Below are 14,554 nucleotides of genomic sequence, written 5' to 3' on the forward strand. Positions count from 1 at the left end.
CAACATGACACAGTGAGTCCCAACAAGTAGTTTGTGACAGCAGCCACCCCAGAGATAGCCAATCCACTGATGATCTCCCATTTGGTGTCTCATGCTTCAAGTCTTCAAGCTCTGTGTGATCCTGCTCACCCTGCAGTCAAATGAAAGCATTTAACTGAGTGGATGGGTTTTTCCTTCGTGTATTAAATCCTTGCAACTTTTTTAGCTTCAGTGATTTGGGATTGATGCTTTCAGGCAGACAAGCCACCCTCGGCCAGAGAGAAGCATGTCTGCAACCCAAAGGGATGTGGGAGCCCAGCTCAGAGCCAGGGCAGCTGCACTTCAGCCCCCCAAGATGTGTCAGTGACAAGAGCCCGAGAGCTGCAGCCACGGCAGCAGAGTCCTGCAGAGGCTGGGGACAGACACCCTGAGCCCCACGGGGGCACGGCTGCTGCATGGGGGACACAAGCTGGTGATGGTCAGCAAACCTTGTGCGTGCCAGGAGTTCAGCTCCTCAGCAGCTGTGCATTTCACTGGTAGGCTGGCTGGAAAGAAGATGGTATTAAGGCGTGATTTTAGGCTGGCGATTGACAGGCAGTCAAAGTTGTGCTCTTGCTGGAGACTGGAGAGTTTCTTCAGCCCAGGGCGAGCCCGGCTGGCTGTCAGAGCTGGTCTGCAGGCATCCCAATGCCCAGGTAAGGAAAGCACAAGAAGCAGCACATGTGTTCACTGTTCCCTGTGACAACCAGCAGCAGCGACAGCGCTGCCACCGTAACATGCCCCAAGCACACGCTGCCTGCCCCACGGCCAGCCCTCAGCTGGGGAAGGCCAGGCAGCAATGGCCACAGCCTGCATCTCACATCACCTGCAGGGCCGGCAGCCCGCAGCTCTGCATCCAGCCCTGCCCTGGGGGCCGCTGATGGCAGAGCAGGGCAGTCGAGCTTTCAGAGAGCAGATCCGAGCACTCCTCCCCCTCCTCCTCCTCTTCCTCACAGGGCACGACAAAGCTCTGCCTGCCACCCACTGACCCCAGGGAGCCGCAGTCACGACCACATGTTCTGGCAGTGAACTAAATTGCAGCTTTCCGCAGGTTTCTGCTGCGGGGTGGAGGCAGCAGGGATCTCAGGGACTGATCCGTGTGGCCTCAGCAGGAGCCAAGGCAGAGAGAGCTCTCTCCCTTGCTTGACATCACCGTACGCAGAGGACAGAGGGCGGTGGCAGGCAGGGAGCAGCGAGAGAGGCACCCAAGCCAAGGGATATTTTTTCAGGCGGCTTCCAAGCAGGAACTGCTTGACCTGGAGCACGCACATTGCGCCCTGCAGAATTCGCCGCAGCTCCCAATGCCAGGTGCCTGCACAGTCCCACGAGTAATCTCTAAGACCTCTCTTGTCCCCCCGCTCACCAGCGCTGCCGACACCCAGCCGGGCAGCGATCCCTGGTTTCCCCGCTGCTCGGAGCCAGCCTGTTGTGTGCATCCAGCAGTGAGTCAGGGCCAGGGTTAGTGGGTTAAGAGCTCTGTAACGTGGTCAGCTCGGGGCGGGGAGCCGGGCTGCAGCCAGGCTTTGGGTGTAGCTCTGCGCTGGCCCGGGCTGTGACCCTTCCAGCCCGTCCAGCCTTGGTGCCGCTGCACACTCCTCCCATGAGCTGTGCAGTCCCCTACCGAGCAAGGGCCAGAACAAAGAACGCAAAGCTCCAGCTTCTGCAGTTTAGGCAAGGAAGTGTTCTTTAAAACATGCAGAAAAGCCTTTATAGGATCTTGGCAACACCAGCGAAGCATGTGAGAGGCTGCACGGCTGAGGCTGCGTGCTGGCATCCCCCAGCTTTTAATGTACAGAATCCCGCAGCTTTCTCAAAGGACGCTTCGCACTTTGTTTGGCCTTGGCAGCCATCAAGCTAATAGCAACGCTGCTTCCAAAAAAATAAAATTCTAACCAAGCACTGACTTTTGGCAGGGAAGAAAAAACCTAAGATACTGCATCATTTGGAGCATACACTGTTTAGTACTAACGCAAAATTTATTGCTCTGGCAAAACCTAAACATTAGCAGCTGCTGCCTCCTCCTCGCACTCCCCTGCATCTCCAAGGACCTCGTGTCAGCTGTGGCGGTGGTGGGGTGGGAGCAGCCAGTCCCCCCCAGGGCTCCTCCTCGGGCCGGTCCCGGCGGGGCAGCTGCCACACATCGCTGACAGATTGCCTTGGGCTGGCCGCTGCTGCAGGGACACCGGCGACACGAGAGCCTCCCGGGAGGAAAGTGCAACCAGCTGGGGATGAGGTGGGAGTGGAGGGGGAGAGCGCGAGCAGGAAAACCACAAGACTCTTGCGCCTGCTAAAAATGATTCCCACCCAGTAATTTTAGCAGCTGTTGTGTTCTTCTGCCTACCTTCCTGGATGAATTTTAAGTAGGAGGTGAGTGAAAATGAGAACGGTGACAAAATTTCCCGCCCCCCCTTCCAAAACCTCTGTATCTGCACATTTTTAACTTCTTCTTGATCCCAACTTAAAGACACAGTCCATTATTTCCCCTAGTTAAGTGGGTTTTGTCCTGGCTGGTAAAAAGGAACAAAAATTCACACCAATGTTTCCCAAGGCTGGTTAAAAATAGTGACCTGTCAGGGAAGGATGGAGAGACACAATACCTCTGGTCCACCCCTGCACCCCTCAGACCTGCAGGGACAGGATATGGTTGTGAAAAGAAATATGGCTTTCTAATAAATAAGAAATGAAGGGAGCCATGAAGACATTGCTCCCTCCCACCAGGTGAAGGAGGAGTTCAGCATGTGCCAGAGTGGGTCCCAGCCTCTGCAGGGAGGTGCCCCAAGGAGCAGCTGCACAGGGAGGTCACTGTGGCCGTCCCCTCACCCACAGGTGCGGTGGCTGTGCTCTGGAGGATGGGGGAGGACACCTGGAGAAGCCCTCTCAGAGCCCTGCGGTTAAGCAGGTGCTCTGCTGAAACACACACGCCAAAGAACTCACAGCAAGGGCTGCTGGAAGGGAGCTGACATTTACACACAACCTGAGTTTTAATCCCCAGAAATATATATGAATAATGAACACAAGCTAACCCCCAGCAAAGTGCATGGAGTGCTGCCAACCCAGAGGAAGACTGCAGCAGCAGTTCTAGGCCTGAAGTTCAGTTACCTGCTCATTTATACTGCTCTTTCCCAGGACCTTTGGGACCTGAACATTTCACTGAATTCCTGAGATGATGAGGTGTGCTGCTGACCAAGTTATCTTCTATTCTTCTCAAACTCTATCAATCCAACAGTGATTGAATTTTAGGGGTTTGTTCACTTAATCAGCTAATAAATAACACTTTGGAGTCAACATTATCCTCTGATATGGTTGCACTGAACTCAAGCCAAGACCATAAGCAATTATATTTCCAGCTATGGAGATCTGCACCACTGACAGAGCAACAGGTACTGACAACCTTCTGCAGCGAGGTCCCTCAAATCTTTCTCATTTAGATGTGGCATTCGCAGACAAACAAGTTTGTCTTCATTCAGATCCCCTTAAACAGCATCAGCTCCTTCTCCTACCTCACAGTTACCTCCCTTCCTCTTCCACCACTTACGGCTCACAGTGAGGCTCCTCCTGCACCCCACAGCTCTTAAATCACACCCTTGCCAGTTCCTGACACCCTTGACCTCAGCTCTGATGAAAGTGAAAAAAGTCCCTCTTTGCTCTCATTTGCCTCCCAAAGCAGTGAACCACTTGCCTCTCCAGGAGCAGCCTTTCTGTCCTACAGCTCCCAGAGCACTGAGTGGCCTGTGCTGGAGCCAGAGCTCCTTCTCTTGGAGTATTTGGGGAGAAGGAAAAACCTCTGCTGCTATCCATGTGCCTTTGTCTGCCCTTGCCCAGCTGGCTACTACTGTGAAAACCAGTTTTGCTCACAAGCAGCAAAGTGTCCTCAGTCCTCTCCCACAAGGATGGAAATTAAGAACTGGGGACTGAGGCCGTGGCTGAGCCAGCCTGAGACATGGCACAGCACGGCCCTGATGTGGGGCTCCCAGACCTCAGCCAGGGCAAGGGCAAGAAGTTATGTGGGAAAGGCACTTGTGCCTTCCCGATGCTGTGGCTCTTTTCTCTCCCATGTCTGGCAGCTCACCCACAGGGTGCAGGCTGTGGGTGAGTGCAGTGCCCCACAACAGATGTAGGGACCACATGGAGGCAGGAGAGCAAGGAAATGGCATATCCAAAGCTTTACTGGAAAAATCAGAGCTGGTACTGGAGAAGAAATGCCAAAAGGCTCAGGACAATTGTTGCCAAGGTTCAGTTTTCAGTTCAATAATGCAACAAATTGATATTTTGGGCTGTGAAGATCCAGGACAAAAATTCACCTGTAACCAGCTGGTCTATACAATGTTTTTAACAGTCAGACCCAGTTAAGAAATCTGCAGTTCAAGATTTGAAAGTTTTTCACTTGAAGGTCAATGGCTTTTTAGCCTGGTTACTTCTAAATTGGATAGAATGTGCTTGTCCAACTACAATTTCTCAGCTAGCAGCAGGACATGCAGATTGGCCTTGAAATGTCATGTAAAATGATTTGTACTCTCAGTAATTCACTTCTTTGAGGTTCTGATTGTTGATATATTGCTACCAGCAGAGTATACAGCATTGCAAAAGAGAACAACACTTTGTACCTCAAATGTCTTGACTTCAAAGCATTTGAACTTTATAAACAAAGAGACATAGCCTCAGTCTAGCACCAAAGAAAGCAATTTATGTAAGCAGAAAGTCTGGAACAAATAATTAAAACATGAGACTAAACAAAAACATTTGTGAGTTTGTTGAAACAACTTTGAAATATAAACTCATTTTTTCTGTGTATATTTACTTGCACTTTACCTAAGGGTGTGCTTTCTTACTCGTGTTGCATCTGGAAGCACATCAGTGGTAGCCACGTGAAGCTCTCGGCAGGCTCTTTTCCTGGAGTGCCCCAGCCTCATTCCAGAGGCAGTCTGGATGTGTCAACCTCTCTGCCAGTGTACAAACTTTTATTCTAAACATCCAGGTGAAAAAATGGCAATAGCACACCTGCCATCCCTCAGCTTTTCTCAGAGCCACAGCTCCACAGTTAAGTACCTCTCTTCTGTGACCTATTAGAGTTTAGGATTTCTAAACATCAGTTCCCCAAAAAACTGTTCTGGACGATATACTCAGCTTCAACATCTTCCACCACACCTCAGTAAGCCACTGCTTACAGAGTAGGGCAGTGTACAGTGTACAGATCTACAGCTGCGGTTGGGAAAGGCACTGCTTTACTAATTTCTCTTCTCATCCCGCAGGAGCTGAAGCAGCCGCTCAGGGATGGTGTGCACAAGAGACACAGCGGCAGCGCTGGGGGAAGGCGGGGAGGCAGCTGGGGCACCCCGAGCGGCACAAGGAACCTGCGGGCAGCCGGGCCGCTGACCCCGGGCTCGAACCCGCGACCCCAGCACCGCCCGCCACTGCCGCGGGCGCCTGGCGCCACCTGCCGGGCAGCGGGACCCGGACACCGAGAGCTGTCACCGGGCCCGACAGGGACAGACAGACAGACAGACAGCGAGAGCTGTCACCGGGCCTGACAGGGACAGACAGACAGACAGACAGCGAGAGCTGTCACCGGGCCTGACAGGGACAGACAGACAGACAGACAGCGAGAGCTGTCACCGGGCCTGACAGGGACAGACAGACAGGACACCGAGAGCTGTCACCGGGCCCGACAGGGACAGACAGACAGGACACCGAGAGCTGTCACTGGGCCCGACAGGGACAGACAGACAGACAGACACCGAGAGCTGTCAGCGGGCCCGACAGGGACAGACAGGCGGGATACCCTGTGAGCCTGCAGGACACAGACAGACAGAGAGGGACAGACAGACAGGGACAGACAGAACAGCGAGTGCTGTGAGCCAGCAGGACACGGACAGACAGACAGGGACAGACAGAACAGGACAGCTATTTTAGCCCAGCAGCAAGAGGCACAGCAATGCACCATCACCCCCTCTCTCTCTTGCTGGCTGTACCTGAATGACACCATGGCTTCTCAGTACCAGATCAGACCCAGCACACAACAGCCCAGGTAAGCACAAGGGGTTTCAGCTTCTCAGATTCCTGCTTTCAAGAAAGGAACAGACTTTTTTGGTAGTATAAGTGTATTTAATAATTTTCATATACAAATTAAGAGAATGTGCAAAAAAATCGTTATTGTATCCAAGTGAAACAAGCCAAACCATCACAATTTAATATTTAAAAAATATTACAGAGATTAAGCAGCTATAGTGGAAAGAATAAAAAGCTTTTCAATTCCATTTTTTGTGGAATTACTTCTAAATACTACCTTGCACTCATGAGTGTAGCCCTCAGTGCAAAATAGTTTTAAGCCATGTATTATCATCCTGCAATGAAAATAAATTCACATTTGAAGAAAACCATCACATTTTTCTCTAATAACATTATTGCACAAAACAATCATGTGATTTTTCCCACAATCATTGATACTTTACAGCCTTAGTGATTCCAAAGGCAATGGTGTGAGGTTCCAACGTTTGCTGCTGCTCAAGCATGCCACACAGAACATACATCTCACTTTATACAAATGAAATGTCTTTAGCTGATCAGCTGAATTCTTTCCTTCTTATGCATAAACCCCAACAATAATGATTTTGCTGCACTGATTAGGCCTTGTGATTGATTCTGTGGTGACCAATTCTGACTGATGATAATGATGCATAAGAAGAACTCATAATCCAAGTAATACCCAAGTTGTGCTGACTTCACAGGATCAACATGACAAAAAGACAATCAAACCTATTTCTCACTCAAGCAGGTTCACTATACTGGTTATATTCTCCAAGTACAAAAATAGGCCATATATTGAGAACTGAGCTGCATTCCTCACAGAACCAGATCCCAGAGCAGAAGCACACTTCAAGTTCACAGTTCCATAATAAAAAAAGTCCTGAGATCCTTTGGCTGGATTGAAGTGAGGTCTTATTGCCAGGCAGAGCTTCAGTATTAGCCTAACCCAACCTAACACAATTTACTTAACCCAAAAGTCAAACTGCTCCACTGAAGCAGGTAAGGTAGAGTTTATTTTTAATAACTAGTCTGAGACTATAAGAAAGACTAAACCAGAATTAATTTTTAAGAAACCCACAGTTGCTCATTAAAGCTATAGGACAGAATTTAACTGAGACACAAAGAAAATGCCAGTGTTGCAGACAGCCTTGAGAGCACTGGTCAGTAGTACTGCCTCAAAATGATGAGATGGACAACAGAAGAAGCATTTCTTAGCACCAAAGGAAACACAGCATTTCTCCATTTATACCTAACCCCCAAGTGCAGAATGCCTGCTGTCAACTCCACCACCCATTCTAACACCTGAAACATCCAAATACCAAGGACAGTATCAAAACTGCAGTCAGGTACACCCTGGGTGACTTTACCACTTCTTGCAAAACACAAGGGGACTCTACCAAACCAGTGTGACTACCATGGTGGTGCAGTTACAACATGCTTCAGTTATTATTTTATGGTTTTAATCAATATTATTCAATAGAAGTATAAAAGCTGGACCAAGTTAAATACAAAACATGTTTCCACAGGTGCTACTCCTGAGACAAGAAATGTTTGGGTGTTTTTATGATTCATTTTTCACAGCATCCAAGTTGTCATGAAGGGTAGGACAAAAGGTTAAGACAGCTGGCCGCAGTCAGTAACGACAATCTTTTTAGAGGGCTTTCCACTCTTGGAACCAAAGCTCTCGATTTTTTTCACCACATCCATTCCTTCCTTTACATGTCCAAAAACAACGTGCTTTCCATCTAGCCTGTAAAACAAATACACAAAGGCAGTTTTACTTAAAACAACATAAAGACAGTGTTAGCAGATCTTCACAGCTCTCACCTGCTGACCAACGCTATGGCAAAGGCTCAACTGCCTTTCAAGTGACAAGAAGGTTTATAACATGACTTTAGCTCTGAACCTTAGAAACATTCTGAGGGATAGCAGCCTTGTTGCTGTCACAGCCCTTCCTCCCTCAAGTAACAAAAATCTAATTTCCAATGAAATCAAGTAATTTGGAAATAACAAAAGAAAGAACCAACCAATCAAGCAAACAAAAAAATATCAACCCACAAGCAACACAAAAAAACCCCAAAACTCTAAGAAAACCCCAAACCCTCAGATTCAGGCATCAATTAATGAGGTTAATCTGTGAGGCTGAGAACCTACCAGTCAGTTTTTGCAGTGCAAATGAAGAACTGGGATCCATTTGTATTGGGTCCTGCATTTGCCATTGAAAGAACACCTGGAACAGCAGCAGCATCTCGTTAGACTGGTGTAACAAGTATGCAGTGGAAAAGACACTTTTCCTCTGCACATTTAGACTATGAGAGATTGACAGATGTGATGGGCTCACAGTATCTCCAATTCATTTCTAATGCCAACTTCTTGCCTTGGACTACTCCCCGCTGCCCAGCCTCCCTTGGTTCCAGAGCAACAGTGTTAGTAATGTAATTAGCTGTACACGCCCTGAAGGCAATTAACACGATCTAACCTCTCCTGTGGTTCAACAGCAGCAGACTCCTGGGACAAGGAAGTAACAGCATAAAAAAGAGAGACTAGAGAATTCAATCAGATATTCTTCTGTATGGCCTTTCCTTTGCTTTTTCTGGCTTTAATTTGTGCTTAAAAGGACATACCTATGTTACCTACTAAATAAGAAATCTCAGATTGCTTTGCTTTACTTCTGCAGTAATCTTCCAAGTAAAAATTGAAGTCTGTGACTCATGAAAGCAGTAATTTCACCTTTGGAGAATTTTTAAGCCCCTTGTGAGCTGACATATTTGTAGAGCAGTCCACTCAAATAAGCATATGCCCTGGACAGCACAATGTTAAATTTCTCTGATATTTCTGTAATTACCAAGTGACCTGCAAATCTAAAAAACCTTATTTTTTAAAAAAACATCTTCATGAACAACGCTTCATTATAGGTTATAGTCATCAGAAGATAAAAAGAACATGTTCATTTACCAGGTCCTATGTGCTTAAGTATGAAGTTTTCATCTGGAAATCTACTGCCATAGATGGATTTTCCACCAGTTCCATTATGATTTGTAAAGTCACCACCCTGAAACAGAAATGGATATTAACTCTACTAGCACACATGGATTATTTTGTATCAAAAGCAACGCTATTGCAATATACACACTTACTCTAATTTAAAAGTGACAACACCAACAAATTTTCTTCAGGTTAAGGATAAGCATGGTCACTCAGTTTAGAACCATGTAACCAGATGAAGGTACAGTCAGGCTAAAAGTAAATTTCTGCTCCATGTATTGCTGATATTGTCCAACTGCCATCCAGAACTCCAAAAACCATCTCTCTGTGTTACCAGCCTTTCTCCCAAAAGTGAGGCAATAAACAGCAGTAATTTTAAGAAACACCTCAAAGGCCTCAAAACCAAATCACCTGAGTTCATTACCATAGGCAAGACCTCCCAACTCCTTTCTCCCCCCTCCCTTCTTCCAACAGGTATAAACACTGGTCAGGAGCTCCATTATTGCCCTTTGCTCTTTCTAGGTTTTGTTTGTTACACCAGAGCTATGTTAAGCTTATGTTAGCTGACTCCATGCTGCGTGCCAGAAGAGATGTGACCACCTGTCTCAGGTTAAACACAAAAAAACAGCTCTAACAAAAACCACAGCCACAGTGACGCGTGAAGGTGGCTCCTAACCACCTCTCCCAGCCACAAGCCATGTCCTCTGTAGCAGTGACAGAACTCATACCCAACAGGTACTGCATGTGACCTTCAGCTTCCCCTTGTCACCCTGAGTAACTTCCTACAGGTGGTGTCACAGCTACTGCTGTGCAGTCCCAGAACTATGCGCTGCATGCCATGTGGAGACATGGAATTGCCGAGTCCCGGATATGATGGCCTTCAATTAGGCCATTCCAACGGCCTGAATCACATTAACAAACCATCTCAACAAATGCAGAAGTCACTGTTTTCTCTCACTTGACAATTGCTGAAACCTATGACAGTATTTCCACCTCAGCAATGACCTCTGAGTAATTCCTAAACATCGATTCATTATGTCACCATACCAGAATCAGCCATCTAGCATCCTGATTTCCAGTCCATCTGGGGGGAAAAAGCAGGGCAGGCAGGCAGAACAGACTTACACAGAACTTCACAAATTCGTGACAGAATTCAAAGTAGGGTTGGTATTTTTTTTTTTATATTTATGTATTTCTGATCCCAGAAAGACTTCTAAACTCAATCCCTCTGTCAGTATCACAAAATCTTAGTTTGCATTTGAAAGGCAGGAAAACAGGTCCTTCACAGCACACCTGTCCCCTTTTTTCTTCTCAGAAATAGGTCATGCAACTAGGGCCTCTTGTTCCAACAGATGTGTTTTTTGCTTAAAAAAATAATTGAGGATGGGAGACCATCACTCATCAGTTAATAAACAAAGCATTTTTACTTATAACCTTCAAACTTTCTTAAAATTTTCTCACATTTTTCTACAAAGCCATTCAACAATGCAATGTTGTTGAAATGCAGCCTTTTTTAAGGCAAAGAGGACCACCATGAATCCAGTGCACTACAGCAGCTCCATCCTGCTCATCTGCCAAGCACAGCAGAAAAAGCAGCTTTCAAAAAGGTTTGTTGTCATTTTAGTTGCTGCTGTTTAAGAAAAAAAATGTTAATATGCATGGGCTCTTATCCAGAATTTCCAAAGATCTGTTCTTTAAACCAAAACAAAATCCATCTCAGATGCATCATCCCAAAAATCAACCCCAGCCAACCCTTCTGGTTTCCTCGTCCCCTCTGCATTACAGACATTAAAAAAGAATACTGAAACACAGTGTCTATTGTGAACAGATTGTTCTACTGGCAATAAGGAATGGACACGTTGTTTGCTTAGCTCAGAACAGTACAGTGATTGTCATTCTACCCATAAATGCTTCTCCCAAACAAGTGCCATTTTGTCAACTCTGCCCCACACCAAAGTACACTGCTCTGCTACAGCAGAAAGCCTTCAGACACGCTTTTTGTGACCACCTACACACAACTTACATATATTAGTACAAAAGATGAGCTAAGCACCAGCCATTGCAAAAAGATCAGCAATGCAAATCATGCTGTCACTTCTTTGTTTTATTAGCAAAGGTTAGCAGAGTCATTTCAAATGTTACTACTAGTCTGTTTCTACAAATATCTAAATAATATAAAAATAAATTTAATAACAAAATTTAAAAAAACCAAAACATTACCTGGCACATAAATGAAGGAATCACCCTGTGAAAAGTGGATCCCTTATACCCAAATCCTTTCTCACCAGTACAAAGAGCTCTGAAGTTTTCTGTGGAAACAAAGCATAAAGTACTATATTCTGCAACATATACGGCAATACAAACACAACTAGATTACCCATGTCCCAAGATTATACACTTCAAAAACACTATTGGATCTTTAAAGTATTATCAATCTATTAGTTATTTCCATACTTTAAAAAACCCCGGTTATAAAGCCAAGAAAACAAAGCTTATTTAGCCTCAGGACAGGATACAAATATAAGCCTTTTCCATCTCACCTCCTTATAATTTTGCTGTGACTCCAATTCCCTGACTTCCCCTACCTTTGCCTGTAGTCACAGGTTTCATTTTCTGATGTTTTTGCCTTTGTTCTTCATAGCAATTGTAAGGATTATGTCTTTTTTTAAGGATATTTATCTGCTAGGAACTAAAAAGTGAAAGCTTTTTTCAGAATCACTAAATGATCAGATGAGGAAGGAAACAAATGATCAACCACAGGAACTTTCTAAAATGAATGCACTGATCAGCTAGTGACCAGTAAAATAAAACCCCATATACTCTTTGGAAACTCTAAGAAAGACCATCCCTTTGATTTGCCCTTTTCCATTTGCTCTGGGGTTTGATTTTAATGCCAGCTAGTGTGGTTCTAAACTTATCTATTCACCCCTGTTAACCCAATATGACCTGTACTATCTTGGTGCAAATTGCAAAATGAAACTATTTGGAAAAACAACGAATTCCATCTCCTCACTAACATTTCCTGTCATATTTCTCCATATAATAAATGGGGATGGAACATGAAAAAATAGTTACAAAGGGTAAAAAAATCTTCTCATTCCTGCACACCACAGTCTATAACTTTAGTATTTAAGTATGAAATTCTGAAGATGCTGCCTCACCTGCTGTCTTTGGGACCACGTCAGCTTTCAGCTGTTAAAGAAAAATAAATAGACAAATTTATAAGTTAGCCTTTTCAAATGTACATAGAAAAACATTTACATGGGAGACTGGTACAAATGAACCCTCTTCCCAAAGTGGTGAGTTATCTGAAATGACAAGCCATCCAAAAATCCATGAATACCTCAAAACTTTTCCAAGCATTTAGCCACCAATGAAAAAAAATCCCCTCAATGCAACTTTAAGCCAGTTAATGAAAAGCCACTTGAGCAGCATCTAATGATCTCATTGATCAATACATAATTGAGCAGTAACTAGGAAGAATCTTCACTATGAACCCCAAGGATCAGAGTGTGGATACAACTACAGAAAGCAAACTCCCACACAGAACCAGCTGTTGAAAATGACAGAAAAGGCAAAGGAAACAGAAGAGCAGAAACTGTATATCAAAAAACAAATTATGATGTTACATACACATTCGTAACCAAGGAAAACTTCTGATTTTGATTAATGTACATCTTTTTACTCATCTTAAAAAGGGACATAAAAGTGGCCATATCAGCCAGACCAAAGTTTTACCTAGCTGGATATCCTGACAGTGACCAGCAGCAGACAACTATAAAGTAGCATGGCTGAAGGAAGAATTTAATGTTCCTTCCCTAGGCTACTCTTCTCAGATGGTTCAGATGGCTATAATATGCAGCTGAAGATCACCACAGCTTAGCCAGAGATTCAAGGTGATGCTGCAATGCATTCAGATTGTCTGTAAACTGGGCGCACCAAAAACTTTAGCACAGAAATTAAATGCTACCACAAGAAATACAGGAGTGTTAATGCTATTTTTTTCATAATGCCATCCAGATTTTTCATTAATGAATAAGGAATTTAAAGAGTGATATTTTTACTATTTATCCCTGAAATGCTACCTCCTGAGAGCACAAGAGCTGGAAGAGTCCAGTTGATTCATATGCTAACACCTTCAATAAATAAAAATATACTGGGCTCTAGTCTCAAAGGAACCTCTTCTAGAGAGAACTCTAATGAACTACATTAAAAAAACCCAGAATTTCTACAAATACAGACCCAAGGTGGGTGCTGGAGGCAGAAGACTACACTGACTTTCCTCAACAGGCAGAATTCCCCAAGAGCTTCATTCCCTCTCCAGTGCGTGGTTCTGGAGCACAGCCCTCACTCTTTCCCATACACAACGCATCCACCTGAGGCACATGCCGGCCCTAAGGTGGAATGTACACATCGTGCTACACGGTGCTCGCAGCGCTTTTTTAGTTTGTAAGAACGGAGATTACAGAAGTTTTCCTCTTCAGGCCTTCTTTACATGGCCGAGTATTTCGGAGACAGGATTTTTAAGGATGGAGCCAGCTGGCTCTTGAGCGTGCTGCCGTCCCAGCAAGTGGAGGCTCGAGGAGGAGGCAGCACCTCAGGAACCTGACACCCTTAGGATTCAAAAGAATCACACAACGAGCGCCCAGCAAAACGCAGGATGAGGCTGAAGGTGCGGCTGAAGGGCTCCACGGGCCGGCTGCCCCCAGAGCAGCAGCCCCAGCGGGAAAGCGAAGAGTATTTCTGCTTACATACTATACAAGTGACCTTCTTTCGAGGCTCTCAGCTACAGCAGGGCTCTGCCCTCCCTGCCGCCCGTCCGTCCCGAGGGATGGCTTTAGGGACGGCCGCCGGCACAGGCAGGCGCTCCCGCGGCTCAGCGAGAGCAGTGCCCGCTCAGCCCCGGTCCGAGCCCTGCCCGCCCCTCCTGGAGGGGCCACACCAGCCGGGAGAAGAGCCCAGACAGCAGCCAGGCGGCGGCTCCGGCAGGCCAGCGAGCCCCGCCATCCCCCGGGCAGCTCTCCCGCCCGCATCGGGGTGTGTGTGCCCTCACCGCGGGCCCTGGAGCCGGCGCTGTCCGCCCGCCCTGACCTTGCCCGCCCCCCGCCGCCATGCCCGGATCCACGCCGCTCTCGGCAGCACCATCCCCGGGGTCCCGCGCCGGGCGAGCTGCCCGCAGGCCCCGCGCCCCTACCTCCAGCACGACGCGTCCCAGCGGCTGGTTGTCGGCGCTCACGTCCAAGTACACCACCGGGTTGGGCGAACCGGCGCCGGCCCCGCTGCAGCCGCGGGCACCGGCCGCCCACATGCAGGCGAGCCCCAGCGGCGGCAGCAGGTCCCCGGGCGGGCGAAGCAGGCGGCGGGCGGCGCTCAGCGCCAGCATCCCGCGGGTGGGCAGAGCGGGCGCTACAACAACCACGGACACACGGACAGACACAAGGACACGCCGCCGCTGCCCCGCGGCCTTTATGGGCTCCGCCGCGGCGCCGCAGCGCCCACTGCCGGCGGCAGCAGCAGCGCAGGACGA

The 14,554-nt window shown here is 47.0% G+C and overlaps 1 protein-coding gene across 1 annotated transcript; it reads right to left on the reverse strand.

Annotated features, from left to right (window-relative positions):
* Window positions 1-6,104: 6,104 nt before the first annotated feature.
* On the reverse strand, window positions 6,105-14,554 carry PPIF (peptidylprolyl isomerase F). Its single transcript, XM_058841679.1, has 6 exons — window positions 14,222-14,554; window positions 12,189-12,219; window positions 11,248-11,336; window positions 8,998-9,094; window positions 8,197-8,272; window positions 6,105-7,792 (listed from the first exon to the last, which is right to left on the reverse strand). The coding sequence occupies exons 1-6, from the start codon at window positions 14,408-14,410 to the stop codon at window positions 7,657-7,659; spliced, it is 618 nt and encodes a 205-aa protein (XP_058697662.1). The 5' UTR covers window positions 14,411-14,554; the 3' UTR covers window positions 6,105-7,656.

This window comes from Poecile atricapillus, chromosome 6 (assembly GCF_030490865.1).
Source record: "Poecile atricapillus isolate bPoeAtr1 chromosome 6, bPoeAtr1.hap1, whole genome shotgun sequence".
Lineage (NCBI taxonomy): Eukaryota > Metazoa > Chordata > Aves > Passeriformes > Paridae > Poecile > Poecile atricapillus.

Bases quoted from the DNA above. Each gene is read 5' to 3' on its own strand.
- PPIF (XM_058841679.1), bottom strand. From the start codon at position 14,410: ATGCTGGCGCTGAGCGCCGCCCGCCGCCTGCTTCGCCCGCCCGGGGAC. The intron at 12,220-14,221 runs GTAGGGGCGCGG...TTTCTTTAACAG, and splicing joins TGGGACGCGTCGTGCTGGAG to CTGAAAGCTGACGTGGTCCC. The intron at 8,273-8,997 runs GTAAATGAACAT...CTGCTGTTCCAG, and splicing joins ACTTAAGCACATAGGACCTG to GTGTTCTTTCAATGGCAAAT.